Raw genomic sequence first — 14163 nt, 5'->3', positions numbered from 1 at the left:
AAATAATCACCACCGTAGCTTGAGAGAAATGAAAAAGGTGCTTTAATTAAGCAGTTGCTGTCCGGAAATTGTCTGTATTCATAATGACTATATATCAAAAAAAAGGAAAAGGAAGAAAAAAGCTGCAATTGTAATTGAAAATAACACAAATTAAAGATTGCTGAGCAAACAGCAAAAAAAAAAAAAAAAAGACACAGCATGTGAAGAGTTATTCATCATCCCCGCTCCACCCATTTCAAATTAATTTAAAGTTGGAAAACCCCAATGGATGGCTTCCAGCCTCAGTGTTGGTCACCAGCTGTTAAACACCAGAGTGCAGCCGTGTAGTGGTGGGCAGCCTTGTTGTTGGAATAAGTAGGTGTCATTGTTTTACTGAGAGATAACAACTGAGCATGGTGAAACGTCCTGACGGGACCATTGCATTTATTCAACAAATTATATATTATGGATGACAAAATATTGAAACACCTAAGGTGTTTCATCTCTGCCACCAACTCAGCCAAACATTCCAACACCAAGAAAATTTGGACATAAAATATAAAAAGAAAGCCTTTTTAATAGATGGTGGAACATGATGTAGGAAATGGATCAAACGTACGAATGGGGATTACCATGTGTCTGATAAATAAAAAAGACTAGTGCTAGGCGTAAGGGCTAGAAAAGTGATTTGAAGTGTTGGGGGTGACATAATGTCACTACACATGCAGAAGTAATCTGATAGCCCACGTGCCATATTTTGTATTAAGTGCTAATAATGTGTCTTAAAATGGGGCCAAAGTTATGTGCATACTTGTATAGTTTTAAAATGGTGCATGAACAATCTGAGTCCTCATAAAATAAAAGGAAAATATTCTCACCATTACCAGACATTTTCAATATCCCAATTTTTATTCATATTTTGACTATCAAAAAAAAAAAAGAAAGAAAAAAAAACAAACAAAGAAATGACATTGACATATCTCTGGGATAATGAAACAAAAATGACCTGATTGAGTGCAATAACATAATGTCAATCAGGAGTGACGCATCTTCACCCAACACTGTCACTGACTCTGCAGCTCTACCAATAAAACAATGTGCATTAAGAGTTAAATAAAGGCAAATAAATAGGCAGCTCAAACATGGAATAAAGAATGATCTGGAACACACATGTGTTTTTCAGATATTTAATAAAATTCATTTGGGCTACTGCTCTTACATTTACAGTTGAGACATTCCTCAATTATTCTGGGTAACAGTAACATGTCTAGACCGTTTTGTTTATCTTGATGTTTACTTTGTACAAAACAAAAAGGCCAACATTATTTTTCTTTGTATAAAAAATATAAGTTAATTTAAATTTAACTCTAATTAAGAAAATAACAATAGTAATAAGAGCAATAATAATAATCATCAATAATAATAATGATAAAGATCATAAGCTAAACATAGTGCAGACAATGGGATATAACTGGTGCTGAAAAATAGAAGGGACAGTGCAGTGTTATGGACTTAACCATGTTCTCATGTGGGGTTGGAGTGGGGAAAGAGACAGTCAAAGCTTCCTCTCTCTCTCTCTCTTACTCTCTCTCTCTTACACACACACAAATACACACCCTCTCTCACACACATACACACAGACTACACACCCAGTCAGAAAGCGCATGACTGCCATTCAGTTTAGCACCATCAGAGCGAACGTCTCAGTCTGTACAAACTAATTCCTAGGTTGCACACAGTATACACCTATTACCGTATATGCAAAACTATATATAAACTTCAGTTCAGGTGCATGCTAATTGTGGCTCTTGGTTGAAGCTTACTGGAAGCAGTTCTGAAAAGAGTAAGACAGAGGACATCATGGAAACTGATGGCGCACTATAACCCACATGCCACCACCGAGGATCTGCAATCAATGAAACATTCATCGAAATGTACATTCACACCATATGGGTGAAGGGGAGCGGGAGCGGGGCTGGGCTGGGATGAGGGGGTAAGGGATGGGAGGAGGGGGCACAGTACCAGTTGTAAAACAAATTATTTGAGCGGCAATTTCAGTCTTGGAGGGACAATGTCCACTGGAATGACAGTTTCAGACAAAAATCGTTTTGTCTTTTGGAAGATCTTGGGAACTCATTTGAAAGAGTCCAAATGCAGCCTCCGTCTGAAGCGCGAGGGGACGTGAATTTATGTCCTTCGGGGTAGGTCATGGACGTGATGGGGGTGAACTTCTGTCACACAACCTGCAGAAAGTCAACCGACATTCTTTTGAGCTTTTGAGTCCCAGACATGTGATGCACTTTAGCTTTACAGGTTTGACAGTACGGGAGAGTACGAGGCTGACGGGCGCTGAGAGCTGCTGTGCCCTGCATCAACAGCAAAATGACAAAGTGTTCAGTGTCACTGATGTTTCATACTACAGCTTTGAACCTGCAAGGACACCCGTTTATGTCAAAAAGGAGAAAACATCTGAGACTGTGCAGGCTACCAATTATCCCACCTTCCACTCTTAATCTGATTTACATCTTTAAAATTCACCACACCTTCACCCTGTGCTCTAGATCAGGGTGCTGTCTGGACATGACACGTGGTAGTTGACCTGTAAAACGTTTTTTGTGGCTCTGCAAACAGACTAATCTTTATAATCCACTCAGCCAACTTGTGCAGTATCCTTACTATAGCTGTGAAGAAGTGATTAGCGATTAATAAGAAGAACCAGACTGTTGTGTAAAATAATTCATGATGGGATAGTGGTGTGGAAAATGTTGTGAGAGTGGAAATTCAATCGAATGCAGTCTTGGTGTACTATAAATGGTTTTAAGTGATGCTATTTGCGCATCTTGGATTTTTTTTTTTGTCTTGTGAACTCCGTCCTACAAACATTATGACTGCTGGCCTGGGGTCAGATCCGGTTGATCAGAAGAAAAGTTGATGTACTATGCAGCAGGTTCCTAAATGCCAGGGGGAGCCGGGGGGCAGTGCTGTGGGGGGTCCACTTCAGGGAGAAACATTGTGACTCTCTTGTGACTTGTGTTCACAAGTGTCGACATTATCTAACTCCTCTCATCGCAGTTCATCCACGTTTTGTAGAATATGCTGCAGGGGGATTTCTGCAATTTCCACGTAAAATAGGCTGTATCTCTTTATTCAAGTACTGCAAAGGATTTTTGCTCAAAAAAGTAATAAAAAAACATTCTGACACGCACCTTCTCAATAAGGTGGCATTACACCATACATCTGCTCTACACATTCCTTCTGTCTCTGGGAACACCTTGCTGAAGTAGTGCGTGTACGATAAACCTACCACAGAAGGCAAACAGTACCATTTTCAAAAAAGCCTGAACCGACAACAAGATTTCACATAACCAAGCCTGTGAAAGGTTCAGAGTAAGGCCTCTGCAAATACAAGACCATAAAAGAAAATTAAAAAAAACAAAACAAAAACAAACATAAAACAGCCAAACTAAAACAACCAAAACGGCACAAGTCCATTCTACCAAATGAATTCCCAAGCTGAGTGGACGCAGGGTGATGGGTTGAAGTCCCTCAGCCCCATCAGCTGTCTGTCAGTCTCTGGGATCGGTGAAACCGCCAGTGTTGACACCTCCGTCACCCAATGAGGTAACTGTGTGTTTTCAAAGTCAAGTCGCCTTTAGCTGATCTGTCTCCTGCTCACACAGGATGTGGGCTCTTCCTCCTACAAAGTTCCAGGTCCGTGGCAGGATTCACGTTGTACTCCTTTGGTGGGCCAGCAAACCCCTTTGGTAGTCAGTTGTCCACCTTGACAGGGCCTGAAACGCAAGGTCGACTGGGCACTACATCCTCCAACTCTCCCCGTGATATCTTCTCCCACTGGCCCAGGTTCTCCCTGCAAGCACACATCACCTCGGATCAGAGTCGGACTCTGCTGCGTGTCATGGGTTCACAATCATGGCAGTGAAAACAGATATTACTTGAAATTGGAAATAAGATAAGAACCAAACATATTGTAAACTTAATAATAAGACAAAAGTATTTCAGTTAATTAAAAAAAGTGAATGAAATGGCTGAGTGTTTTTTTTTTGTCAAATCCAGTGATTTAAGGTTAATTTGAATTAGTATCTTATAATTTGAGGAAGCTATTATCAGATCTATATTTGTGATTTTTTTCTACTGCAGTCAATGTACAGTTGTTTTCTTAACAACTTTACAACTCCTTAAATGTACTGACATATGTGATGATGGTTAGTTGAGACACAACATTATAACACTTTGCTGCCACAAGGGTGTGCATCTGATTCTGACTGTGGTATGGCCACAGTGTTGTCATGTCATAATGAGACAGACTGTACTTTAAAAAGAAGAAGTTGGAGAAGCTGAGCTTATGCAACTGAAGCATTGATGTTGAGAAACAGAAGAATATGAAGTCACAGCTCTGATCGTGTTAAATCTCAAAATCCACAATGTAAAAAAGCTGCATTAAGCACAGACTTGTTTTGCTCTTAATTCAAGACAAAAACTCGACTCAAATGAGCACATGTCACCACAGCCAGGGAGCAACAGTGTAATTCATTAGTCACCTGCTGTAGCAGTTCCATCAGTTCATGTTGTCATGAAGGTAACCTCTGCTCCCTGCGCCATAATCAAGCCTGACATACGAGCGCAGAAAGTGCTGCCCTTTGCTGCCACTCCATTCAATTAGCCAGCCTGATGCAGTTTACACGTCTGTGGCAGATCCCACAACAAGCAGCCGGGCTCCGCGGGGTCTAGGCCTGCTGCCCACCGAAGGCCCCGGTGCTGACGTACTGCCGGGGCTTAAATATTACACTGCTCACTTTGTTTGCATTCCCCGCAGAGCAAGGTCACAACATTTTAGAAACCAGCAGGTTACCCCAGGGGGGGCGGCAAATGTGCAATATGATCCTGCCCAACAACCAGAAATCACACTTATAAATACATTCTTACCGTCACACAAACACACAGCTACACTGAGTTGGGACGAGCAACTGTTTCCTGTTCGCCCACTGTATAATGAAATATCTGTGCCTTTAGATATAGTATATATTAAGTTTATTTAATTCAGTGTCAGTGCAGAAGTATGATATGTGTGTTTGCATTTTCAGTGGAATGTGCACCTATACACACACACACATTTCTAATCAACCTCAAATCTCATTTGTCTGGCCGATTGCTGCTGAAACAGAAGCTGCTGTCTGTATCAGACCATAACGTTTGAATTGTTTTTGACTTATTTTCTTTTTTTATTTCAATAATTATTCAGTTATTTAATATTCTTATTCAACACATACTGTAATCTATGTACATTCTCACGTTCTTGCTGAGTCTTTCCTCACATAAAGCACACGGTGAAGGATGAGGCTTGGAAAACTACAGCTCTGAATACTTACTTGCAGGCTCTTAGAAGAGGACTAGAAGGAGGGAAAAGCTCAGATAGTGTCGTGTAACACGGAATTGCAACAGCATTGTAGAATCCCACCTAAAAAGACAAACATAAAAAACAAACACATATAGATAACTGATTAATTGTCATTCATTAACAAAATTTACACCATTAATATCTGACACGAGTATTACAAAACCTACAAAATTATGGATGTGTAGGGACTGACAATACATTTTATGGAATTTGTTGATATTCTTTCTATATCACTGTTTCATTATGCTTCATAAAAATTATCACCTTGTTATGCTATTATTGTATTATTATATTGATATGTTTTTTCAGGCTGCAATTGTTTAAAATGACAGTACTTACTATATTAGATAACTGATGTATCTGGTTTCTTTGGCAGTATTTAAAGCGTATATGAAAACACAGGCTCAAACATAGCTTTGGAGAATAGTTTAACCCATATTAATTATTCTTAAAAACTCTATTAAACTAGATATAACCAGAGTATTATGTAGGAACGTCTTTCACTGGATGTTATTATATACAGTATAAATGTGTTTTTTATTTTTTATTTTTTAATCTCGGTTTGTAGTGATACTTTGTTATTTAAGTTATCATTTCCTACATAAGGAGGATTTTCTAGTCCTCTCTCCACCACTGGCATCTGCGATTTCTTCTCTGTATTTTCTTCTTCTGAGAACTTTTACAAGAATCACCAGCTTCCCTCATGTGGTTATTTCACACTACACATCAGAATGCTGAGATTTTAAACTTCTTTGTGTGTGTGTGTGTGTGTGTGTGTGTGTGTGTGTATCTCTCTGTGTGTGTGTGTGTGTGTGTGTGAAGTGGGGAGAGTAAGTAAGTATAGTCAGAGACACGTGAGTAAAAATGCTGGTCTCACTTGGCCCTGGGGAACCTCGGCCTTCTTGTCTCTGTCCATCATAGCGATCGGCTGCATCCCAATCTTCTTCATCTCGTCTCCCTGTAGAGGAACAAAGAAGTAAGGAGAGAATTTTTATTTTATTTTATTTTATTTTATTCTTGCACTCTGCGTCAAATCTCCTGACCATTAGACAACACTACATTGTGCCTTATAAATTGTAGGACTGCTAGGTGTAGCAGTACTTACAAGGAATAACAGAGATCTGGCTGTTTGACTGGAGGCATGATCATGACACTAAAACTGTTCAAACTCTCAACAGTATCCCACTGTACCTCAGCCCAGAACTCAGCATAGATGTCGTTGGCTGTGAGTCGTGTGATTTGCCATTGCTTGGTAACAGAACACAGGTCACATGCTGTCATCATCAGACCAATCACACGGTCCCTGGAGGGGAGCAAAGCCTTATTATAGCCATGTGGAGAAACTCAATGTGCCGTTTATGCGCACCGGGTCAAAACATGTCTCGGAGAGGTTTAATATGATCCTGTGCACTAGTGCGAGTCGCCGCCGCCGCCGCCGCCGCCGCTCACCTGTGCGTGTGGTTGTTAAAGTCCAGCCCACCCAAGGTCAGCAGCTCCGACAGCTGCTGGTGGTTGTTGAAGTACAGGGCGAGGTCCGTGGCGATGATGGCCTTCCGGATGATCTCCAGCACCTGCTCGTACTCGGTGGAATTCAGGTTGGAGAAAATATTGTGCCCTTCCAGCTATGAGAAACAAAGAGATCAATAAAAAAGCAAAAGCTCCACTTATGAGGCGTTCAGCTCAGCTAGACTACAACAGGTTGTAATCTCAGATTCATCTCAGGTTCACGCCATCCAAACAGATCCCGGATATCACAGAAGAGGGCAGTGAATCTCTGTGTGCGTGTGCATTCATTTCCAGTAATTATGCGTCATATTCTATTTGTGAAAATTAAAGAAAGCCGTGTTTCATGCACAGACAAAAGATCTGCTGAAAAGATTTAAACTTTACACCAGTTCAATTAAATTTGTAATATTGATTTTTTTTTATCTTTGTGAATTTTAGTCTCTAAAATTTAGCTCTATGGAAATATATTTTTTTGCTTTGTAATTCCTTTGATGACATGTGGTGTTCCCAGTCGTTTGCCCCATCTGCAAGTCTTTAAGTGAGATAATGAAAGAGATGTTATATTAGCACGGCATTTTATACTAGATTATAATATTTAAAGAAAATAAATGTTTATTGCACAGTAAATTCTGCATAGCTGAGATCTACCTGTAGGATGGAGACAGTCTGAGAGAAGTGGTGCTGCTCCATGGTGGAGGTGGAGTACAGAGCAGCCAGCGGATGGTCGAACTTCTGCAGGTATGCGTTACTGTACCCCCGATGGTCCAGGTCATGGCACAGACAGGCTATCAACAGACCTTTCTTCTGTAAATCAGAATAGGTAGTTTAAAAAAATGGTTATAATGGTAGATTATTGTATTGTTTGTTTGTGTGTCTGCTTTATGTTTTGCTGTCTCTGTTTGGGACCTAATCTCTTGTTTTATCTATTTTATTTGTTCTTTCTCTTCAATGTTGTAGTCTATGTGCCTAGTGTCTCTCTCCCATGTTTTTAGTTCATGTGTTGTGAGCCTGTCTTCCTTGTTTTAAATCCATGTGTACCATCTACCATCAAATAGGACCACAAGCCTTTGGGCTTTATTGTGTTTTTTATCCCTTTAAACACTTGTCTAATGTTGTTCAATAAAGTTTTCAATCAATCAATCAATCAATCAATCAATCAATACACAGGTGATAATCTGTCCTATACAGCTTAACTAATTTTTGTCAAACAGAGATAAAAAGTCAGACCCAACAGGGAGCAAACCTCCAGCTCTGTGAAGATCCCAGTGGTTTTCTGTAGGATGGCGTACATACAGTGTGCCACCGTCACCGCGTGCTTCCAGTTGTGGTAGGGAACACGCCGGTAGTTCTTCCGCACTGACATGGTGAACCGACAAAGTTTCTCCAACTCAAAGCTACGTGCAGAGGAGGGAAGACACGGAAGGATGATTAAACGCCTCGGTGAGGAACTGACAGTGACGTTGACATCGGCCCTGTGACACTTTACCTGGTCTTTCCACAGGAGTTATGAACCATGTAGATGAAGACAGCAGGCCAGATCTCCTCAAAGGGACTGATGTCAAAGTGGAACCTGAAGGAAGGAGGAAGAGATGGGAGGAGAGGCTTAAATTAGCATGAACGGCACACCTGGGAGAGGGAGAGAAGAGACAGATAAAGGGACATCTGAGGTCTGTGTGTGTTCAACTGACAGGCTTACTCAGAAGGCACGCCCCTTCCTGTACTGTGCAAGCACACACACATACACACACACACACCCCCTCCCAACCCCCGTCAGGTCTGGACTCTTTCACAGACGTGTGGCTGTGGGCCAGCCACACTCAGGGTCACGGGTTTCGTGTATCAGAGGAGATAGTGACCCAAAGCTACTCCGGATCTGAACCTGAGAGGGCACTCACATTTCGATCTCCTTATAAATGGGTGCAGGGAGGTTGAGCTGGGTCAGGGTCTTCCATTCCTCTGATGTGCAGATGCTGTGATAAGACAGTTTTTCCATCGTCACTCTGTAAATGCATTCAGAGTGCCGGATCCTGTGGTACATCTATGGGAATCACAGAACAGGGATTAGACTATAAAACATCGGGGGAGAAGCTGAACAATCCAGTGCAATAAATACCATGCGAATGAAAATATCTTATATCACTGTTGAATCCTTTAAGTATTGTTGTTGGAATTTCCAAAAGGGTCAAACAGAGTTAAGTTATCCGCAACAGTCCTGTATCATATTTTATCTGTGTGTCTCCAAAAAGTGTCTCCACATCTGGTTTGTATCCCTGTCCCCCTTCCCAGACAGGCAGGAATAAGACAGTCAGGTACAGGCGCCAGGCCTTACACCTTCCACCATAAATCACCATAAATCAGGAGCTGGCGAGAGTCAGTTTCCTAGAGACGTGAGGCATAAATTACAGCTAAACATAAATCCTGTCAGTGGACGGATGCAGACTGCTTGTCTTAAAATATTAACGTGCCTCATCAATTTTAAAACCAACTTTGTGACGCCGCTCCTGCGTAAGTTCGTCGCACGAGATGATGGTGAGTCAGGCCCCACAGAGAGGAGAGGCTTTTGACAGACAGACCACACAAGGCAAGCTTCGAGAGTTAGCATGATTCATGAAAATGTCTGTGTGTTCCATGTAAGGGATAATCATCACTGTCAACCATCAAATAAGAAGCTTTTGTTCAGATTTTGGGGCAATGAACACTTTAAATAGAAGCTGTTGGCACTACTTTTGTCAGCCTTGGAGAAAAAACGATATTACTACTGTGAGAAACAGGGGAACAGTGGAAACAAGCCTCACAGCAGTGAGAGTGATTTCAGGATGGTGACGAGGCCACTGCGTCAAAGGTGCAGTTATCTGAAAATAAGCCAGGACGGACTATTCATTTCTTCAAAGTACTACACAATGTTCACATAATCTACCCACACTGGATGAAATACATAACAGGCCTGTGCAGACTGACATCAAGTGAATGGATAATATTTTTTGCAGTTAGTCATTTAAATATTGTAATACTGATTGTGTGTACTCACATTTGCACAGTGTAAGGCCAGAGCACAAAAGACAGCAAACATCTTAAAGTTGTTTTCATCTGTTTTAGTGAAGGCACTTCCGCAAAGCTTGTTCACCATCTGCACCACACCTATAACACTCCCCCTGCTCACGATGGGCATGCACAGGATGTTCCGCGTGGTGTATCCGGTTTTCAGGTCCACCTCTCTGTTAATGGGTTAGACACATAAAAAAAATCAAGATCCTCTCGATTATCTCATACGCTGACAGCAGAAGAGAAACAACTTAAGAAAGTTAAATGAATGATCAACGATCACATATAATGAAAAAGTTACCGGTTGAACCGTGGGTCTGCATAGGCATCTGGGATATTTAAGACTTCCCCTGTCCGAGCCACTTGGCCAGCTATTCCCTTGTCTATAGAAAACCTACAGGGAAAGGGGAGAAGAGAGGAGAGCAGTTCAACCTGTGGACTGTGTGTTAAGGCTTCTCAGTTGGTCTGTGCTGGGTGGATGCATAAAAATATGCTTTGAAAAAAAAATCAATGATAAATCAATCAAAGAAAAATCCATGTGAAAACTGAATTTTAGAAATTGCAAATTTACAAGACTTCATATTCTCATTGTAACTGAACTGTTGTAGTACCAAATCAGCAGGTCATTTGAATTGTTTTTCTTTTGACTGAACACAAGAAAATCCATTTAAAAAAAGAACATAGACACAAAATTAAATGAGCTTGGTATATTGTCAGAGAAATACTGTAGGTAAAACGTACACACCTAATTTCTTTGGTTTTCCTAAAGACAGGTTTGCCTTCTTTCTCTTCCCCGATATCAAACAGGTCGGAATACAGTTCTTTGTTGTTGTGATCTACCTGGAAGAGTGCGCACCTGTCCGCATTCACCAGGTCTTTTGCATATATCTGCAAAACAGCAGCAGGCACGCAGACTTATTAAAAATTTGAAAGGGCTTAAAATAAAACCATCAGAAAATTACACATAGCACCTGCCACTGAATTAAATCATACACATTGCTGCAATTTGAATTGTTTGGTTTGGATGTAACAGTTCAATCTAAAACATACACACACACACACACACACACACACACACACACACACACACACACACACACACACACACACACACACACACACACACACACACACACACACACACACACACACACACACACACACATCTAAGACTACAGGTCATTCCAGTTCATTTCAGGGTTTGAAACAGATGACTTGAATGACCTGAGATGACACCACGATCACAAGGCAACAAAACACATACGAACACAGAGGTGGGTTTTAGTAAAATAAACACGCATCCAGACCACGTCTTCTTTAGTAGTGAGCTGAAAAACCAGCTTAATTCAGGCCAAGCCAAGTTTAAACATGTATTTACTATGTAAGCATGATTATAAAAAATCAGTATCACAACAAGCAAAGGTACTGAGGTGGCCAGTGTGTATCTGCATTACATTACTACTCAGTTTAACACACATAGCCTGACACACACTCCCAGGATGTGTAGCCTTGAAGACAATGTGAATGAACACATACTTGCAGAAATCACACTCACCATAATATGTTCAAGTAGAGAATCTATTGCCACAATGTTATCAAAGTATGTTCTGTGCGAAAAGAAGAAATGACGCATTGAGATGTTTGACAAATGGGAAGCTCTGATGACGTTCACATTCAAGACATGAAAGCTAAGTTGGCTAAAATTCTTTTCTATTTAGCGAGCAAAAAAAAAAGAAGTTTTATTTAACATTGGACCTGACAAGAATAAAGATTAAATACAAACTCACTTTTTTTTGTTATACTTAAGACTAAAATAGGAACATGGTGTCAATACAGAGTTGAAAAGATTTTCAGCAGCATTCATCTAGTGTTAGCCAAACTGTCCCACCATCAGCTCTTACTTTGACACATCTAGTAGGAAGTCATTGAGCTCAGTCTGTTTGGCGAGGCCTCTGCACACCTAGAAACAAAGAAAACCAGGTCATGACCCGGCGCACAGGCGATTCAAACATTTCCCACAGAGCACATACAGCATCCTGCATGTACTGTAAACAGACCGACTTGCTGTCTACACACTTGGCTGTGGGCCACCTCCACGAGTTTCAGTGGCAACAGTGTGTTTTCGCAGCGAGCAGCTAACAGCGCTGCAGTGGGACGCTGCTTCTCTGAGGTGTTATGCTATCTGTTCATATAAAAACACCACCGGGGCGTAATGACGTCCTCGGGGAGCTGTTTGTTGAATCTATGGCTTAGTTGATTGGACTGGGCCGAGTGACAACCCAGTTCCTGTACACAGTGGATTTCCCCATTAAAAACACCCGTGCAGAACCAGAACAAACAAAGTCACCCAAGATCATAATAAGTGGGACGGGCGGGCTTCACCTTACTCCCAGACCAGTCTTTAGTGAAGTGTTACATTTCAGTTTACCTGCTACAGTGTGCAATCTGAAATTCAGACCAGCCATGTGTGGAAATTTGCTCACCTGTACTTGATGAATGGCAACTGACGCCCACGCTAAATTTGCTGTTGCAACCTGGAAAAGAAAGTGAAGTTTAGTCCCAAAGAACAAGCAGAAAAAACAAACAGCAAATTTACAAGTTGCTACACATTTCCAACTTTAATTTGCTCTTGTCACATTTCCACATTTCTTTTGTAAAACTCGACTTAATCGTCTGTTCTGCACAGCCCACAGATTCAGAGTCATGATTGGGACACCATCCGTAACACTGCTGCATGTGCATGTTTGCTGTTATGGGTTAAAACTGAAGTGATGCAGAATTAAAGCTGCACTACGAGATATTTTGCAACCCAAACGAGGCCAACCCACATTAGAATTAGAGCCCTGCAGTTTTCCTCAGCTCAGCAGAACATTTTTGTTTCTGTAACCTACAACTTTAAAGTTTTGTTTGACAGTCTCTCCCACCTCTTTACCTGCAGCTGTTTTAATTGAAAAGCTTTTGATAAACACACTGGGTCTCATTCATGAAACGTGAGTAAATCTGTGTGTAGATTTGCACATAAAAGCTCACTCTACTAAAACTCTACTCCGGATTCATGAACGGTGCGGGGAACTCAGATTTGATCGTAAACACGTGTGTAACTTCATGAATGCCAACCCATCGTAAACTAACAACACGCCCCCGGTGATCAGCAATTAGCATAGATCTCCATACATGAATAGCCATATACTGTAAGGAGATCCTGACCACCATATTAGGAGGTAGGTGAATCCTGTTCACCTGCGCGGCCATGACGCAAACGAGGAAAGAGGGAGAGAGAGAGAAAAAGAGAGATCACGGATCGAAGTCATTTTGGGTGAAGTAGAGTCCAGAAATAATATTTAATTCTCTTCTGTTAGTGGTGGTGTGACTGGGACAGGTCAAAGGCGTGGAGGGAAGAAACAGATGTAGTGAATTAAGTAGGCCTATCCTTGGTTGATTAAAGAACTGTTTAAGAAGTAAAGCCAGAATAGTTCGATATGAAACATGAAAAAATAAGTAAATAAATACACACAACTACAGAGCTACAGCAGCGACGGGAGGAGGAGGCTCTTCACAGCCTCGGCTGTAGAGGAGCATGGTTGTATCAACACATGAAGTTATATAGGCAGGTTATATTCTTAGAGAAGCACCAGCCGTCTGTCACAGCTCCATCCAAACCGGTGCTGACTGTGCTGCTGCGCAGGGTGAAGTGTGCACCCACCGAGCGTATACTGTAGCAACACAAAAAAGTTTTTTCCGGTTTTATATCAGATTATTATCATCATAAGATGGAGCCTTGACGTGTTTGTGCGTGTCCGATCCCTAAAACGTCTCTCTCTCCAAATATTTCTAATTGTTTGTCATGTTTAAATTACGTGTTTCAAAGGCGTCGGCGTATTTTGAACATGAGAGAGAGTAATACGGATTAAAATTGTAATTTTCAACAGTGACAAGCAGTATTTATTTGCATTCCTACATTTACACAAGCGCTACACACAGTCCGGAGCAGGTGTAGATTTTGTGAGTAGCTACGAAAAAATCAGCACTACTAAAAGATTGATGAATGCGGAAATCCACGTAAATTTGCGCTGCTCAGGGTTTACACACAAATCCGTGCTGCTCACGTTTCATGAATGAGACCCACTGTGTGCTACCCACACATCAACAGTTGGCAACGGTAAGGTGAATATTGGACTGTAAGTTGCCAGAAATTCAAAGTAACTGTCCTCAAGCCAGTT

The 14163-nt window shown here is 41.2% G+C and overlaps 1 protein-coding gene across 2 annotated transcripts in view; it reads right to left on the bottom strand.

The window, feature by feature from the left end:
• Nucleotides 1-1259: 1259 nt before the first annotated feature.
• pde10a (phosphodiesterase 10A) overlaps nucleotides 1260-14163 on the bottom strand; it is a 38246-nt gene continuing 25342 nt past the window's right edge. For both annotated transcript variants that reach the window (XM_083987866.1, XM_083987867.1), the window contains exons 8-22: nucleotides 12427-12477; nucleotides 11845-11903; nucleotides 11499-11550; nucleotides 10689-10831; nucleotides 10245-10337; nucleotides 9930-10116; nucleotides 8797-8939; nucleotides 8388-8471; nucleotides 8145-8295; nucleotides 7550-7705; nucleotides 6845-7017; nucleotides 6587-6698; nucleotides 6273-6353; nucleotides 5367-5455; nucleotides 1260-3847 (exon numbers count right to left, since the gene is read on the bottom strand). In XM_083987866.1, coding sequence (XP_083843992.1) covers nucleotides 3748-3847; nucleotides 5367-5455; nucleotides 6273-6353; nucleotides 6587-6698; nucleotides 6845-7017; nucleotides 7550-7705; nucleotides 8145-8295; nucleotides 8388-8471; nucleotides 8797-8939; nucleotides 9930-10116; nucleotides 10245-10337; nucleotides 10689-10831; nucleotides 11499-11550; nucleotides 11845-11903; nucleotides 12427-12477 — 1674 coding nt within the window. In that variant the 3' untranslated portion in view covers nucleotides 1260-3747. The remainder of the gene's footprint in view (nucleotides 3848-5366; nucleotides 5456-6272; nucleotides 6354-6586; nucleotides 6699-6844; nucleotides 7018-7549; nucleotides 7706-8144; nucleotides 8296-8387; nucleotides 8472-8796; nucleotides 8940-9929; nucleotides 10117-10244; nucleotides 10338-10688; nucleotides 10832-11498; nucleotides 11551-11844; nucleotides 11904-12426; nucleotides 12478-14163) is intronic.

This window comes from Trachurus trachurus (assembly GCF_905171665.1).
Source record: "Trachurus trachurus genome assembly, chromosome: 15".
NCBI lineage: Eukaryota > Metazoa > Chordata > Actinopteri > Carangiformes > Carangidae > Trachurus > Trachurus trachurus.
This window is presented reverse-complemented; position numbering and strand designations above follow the sequence as displayed.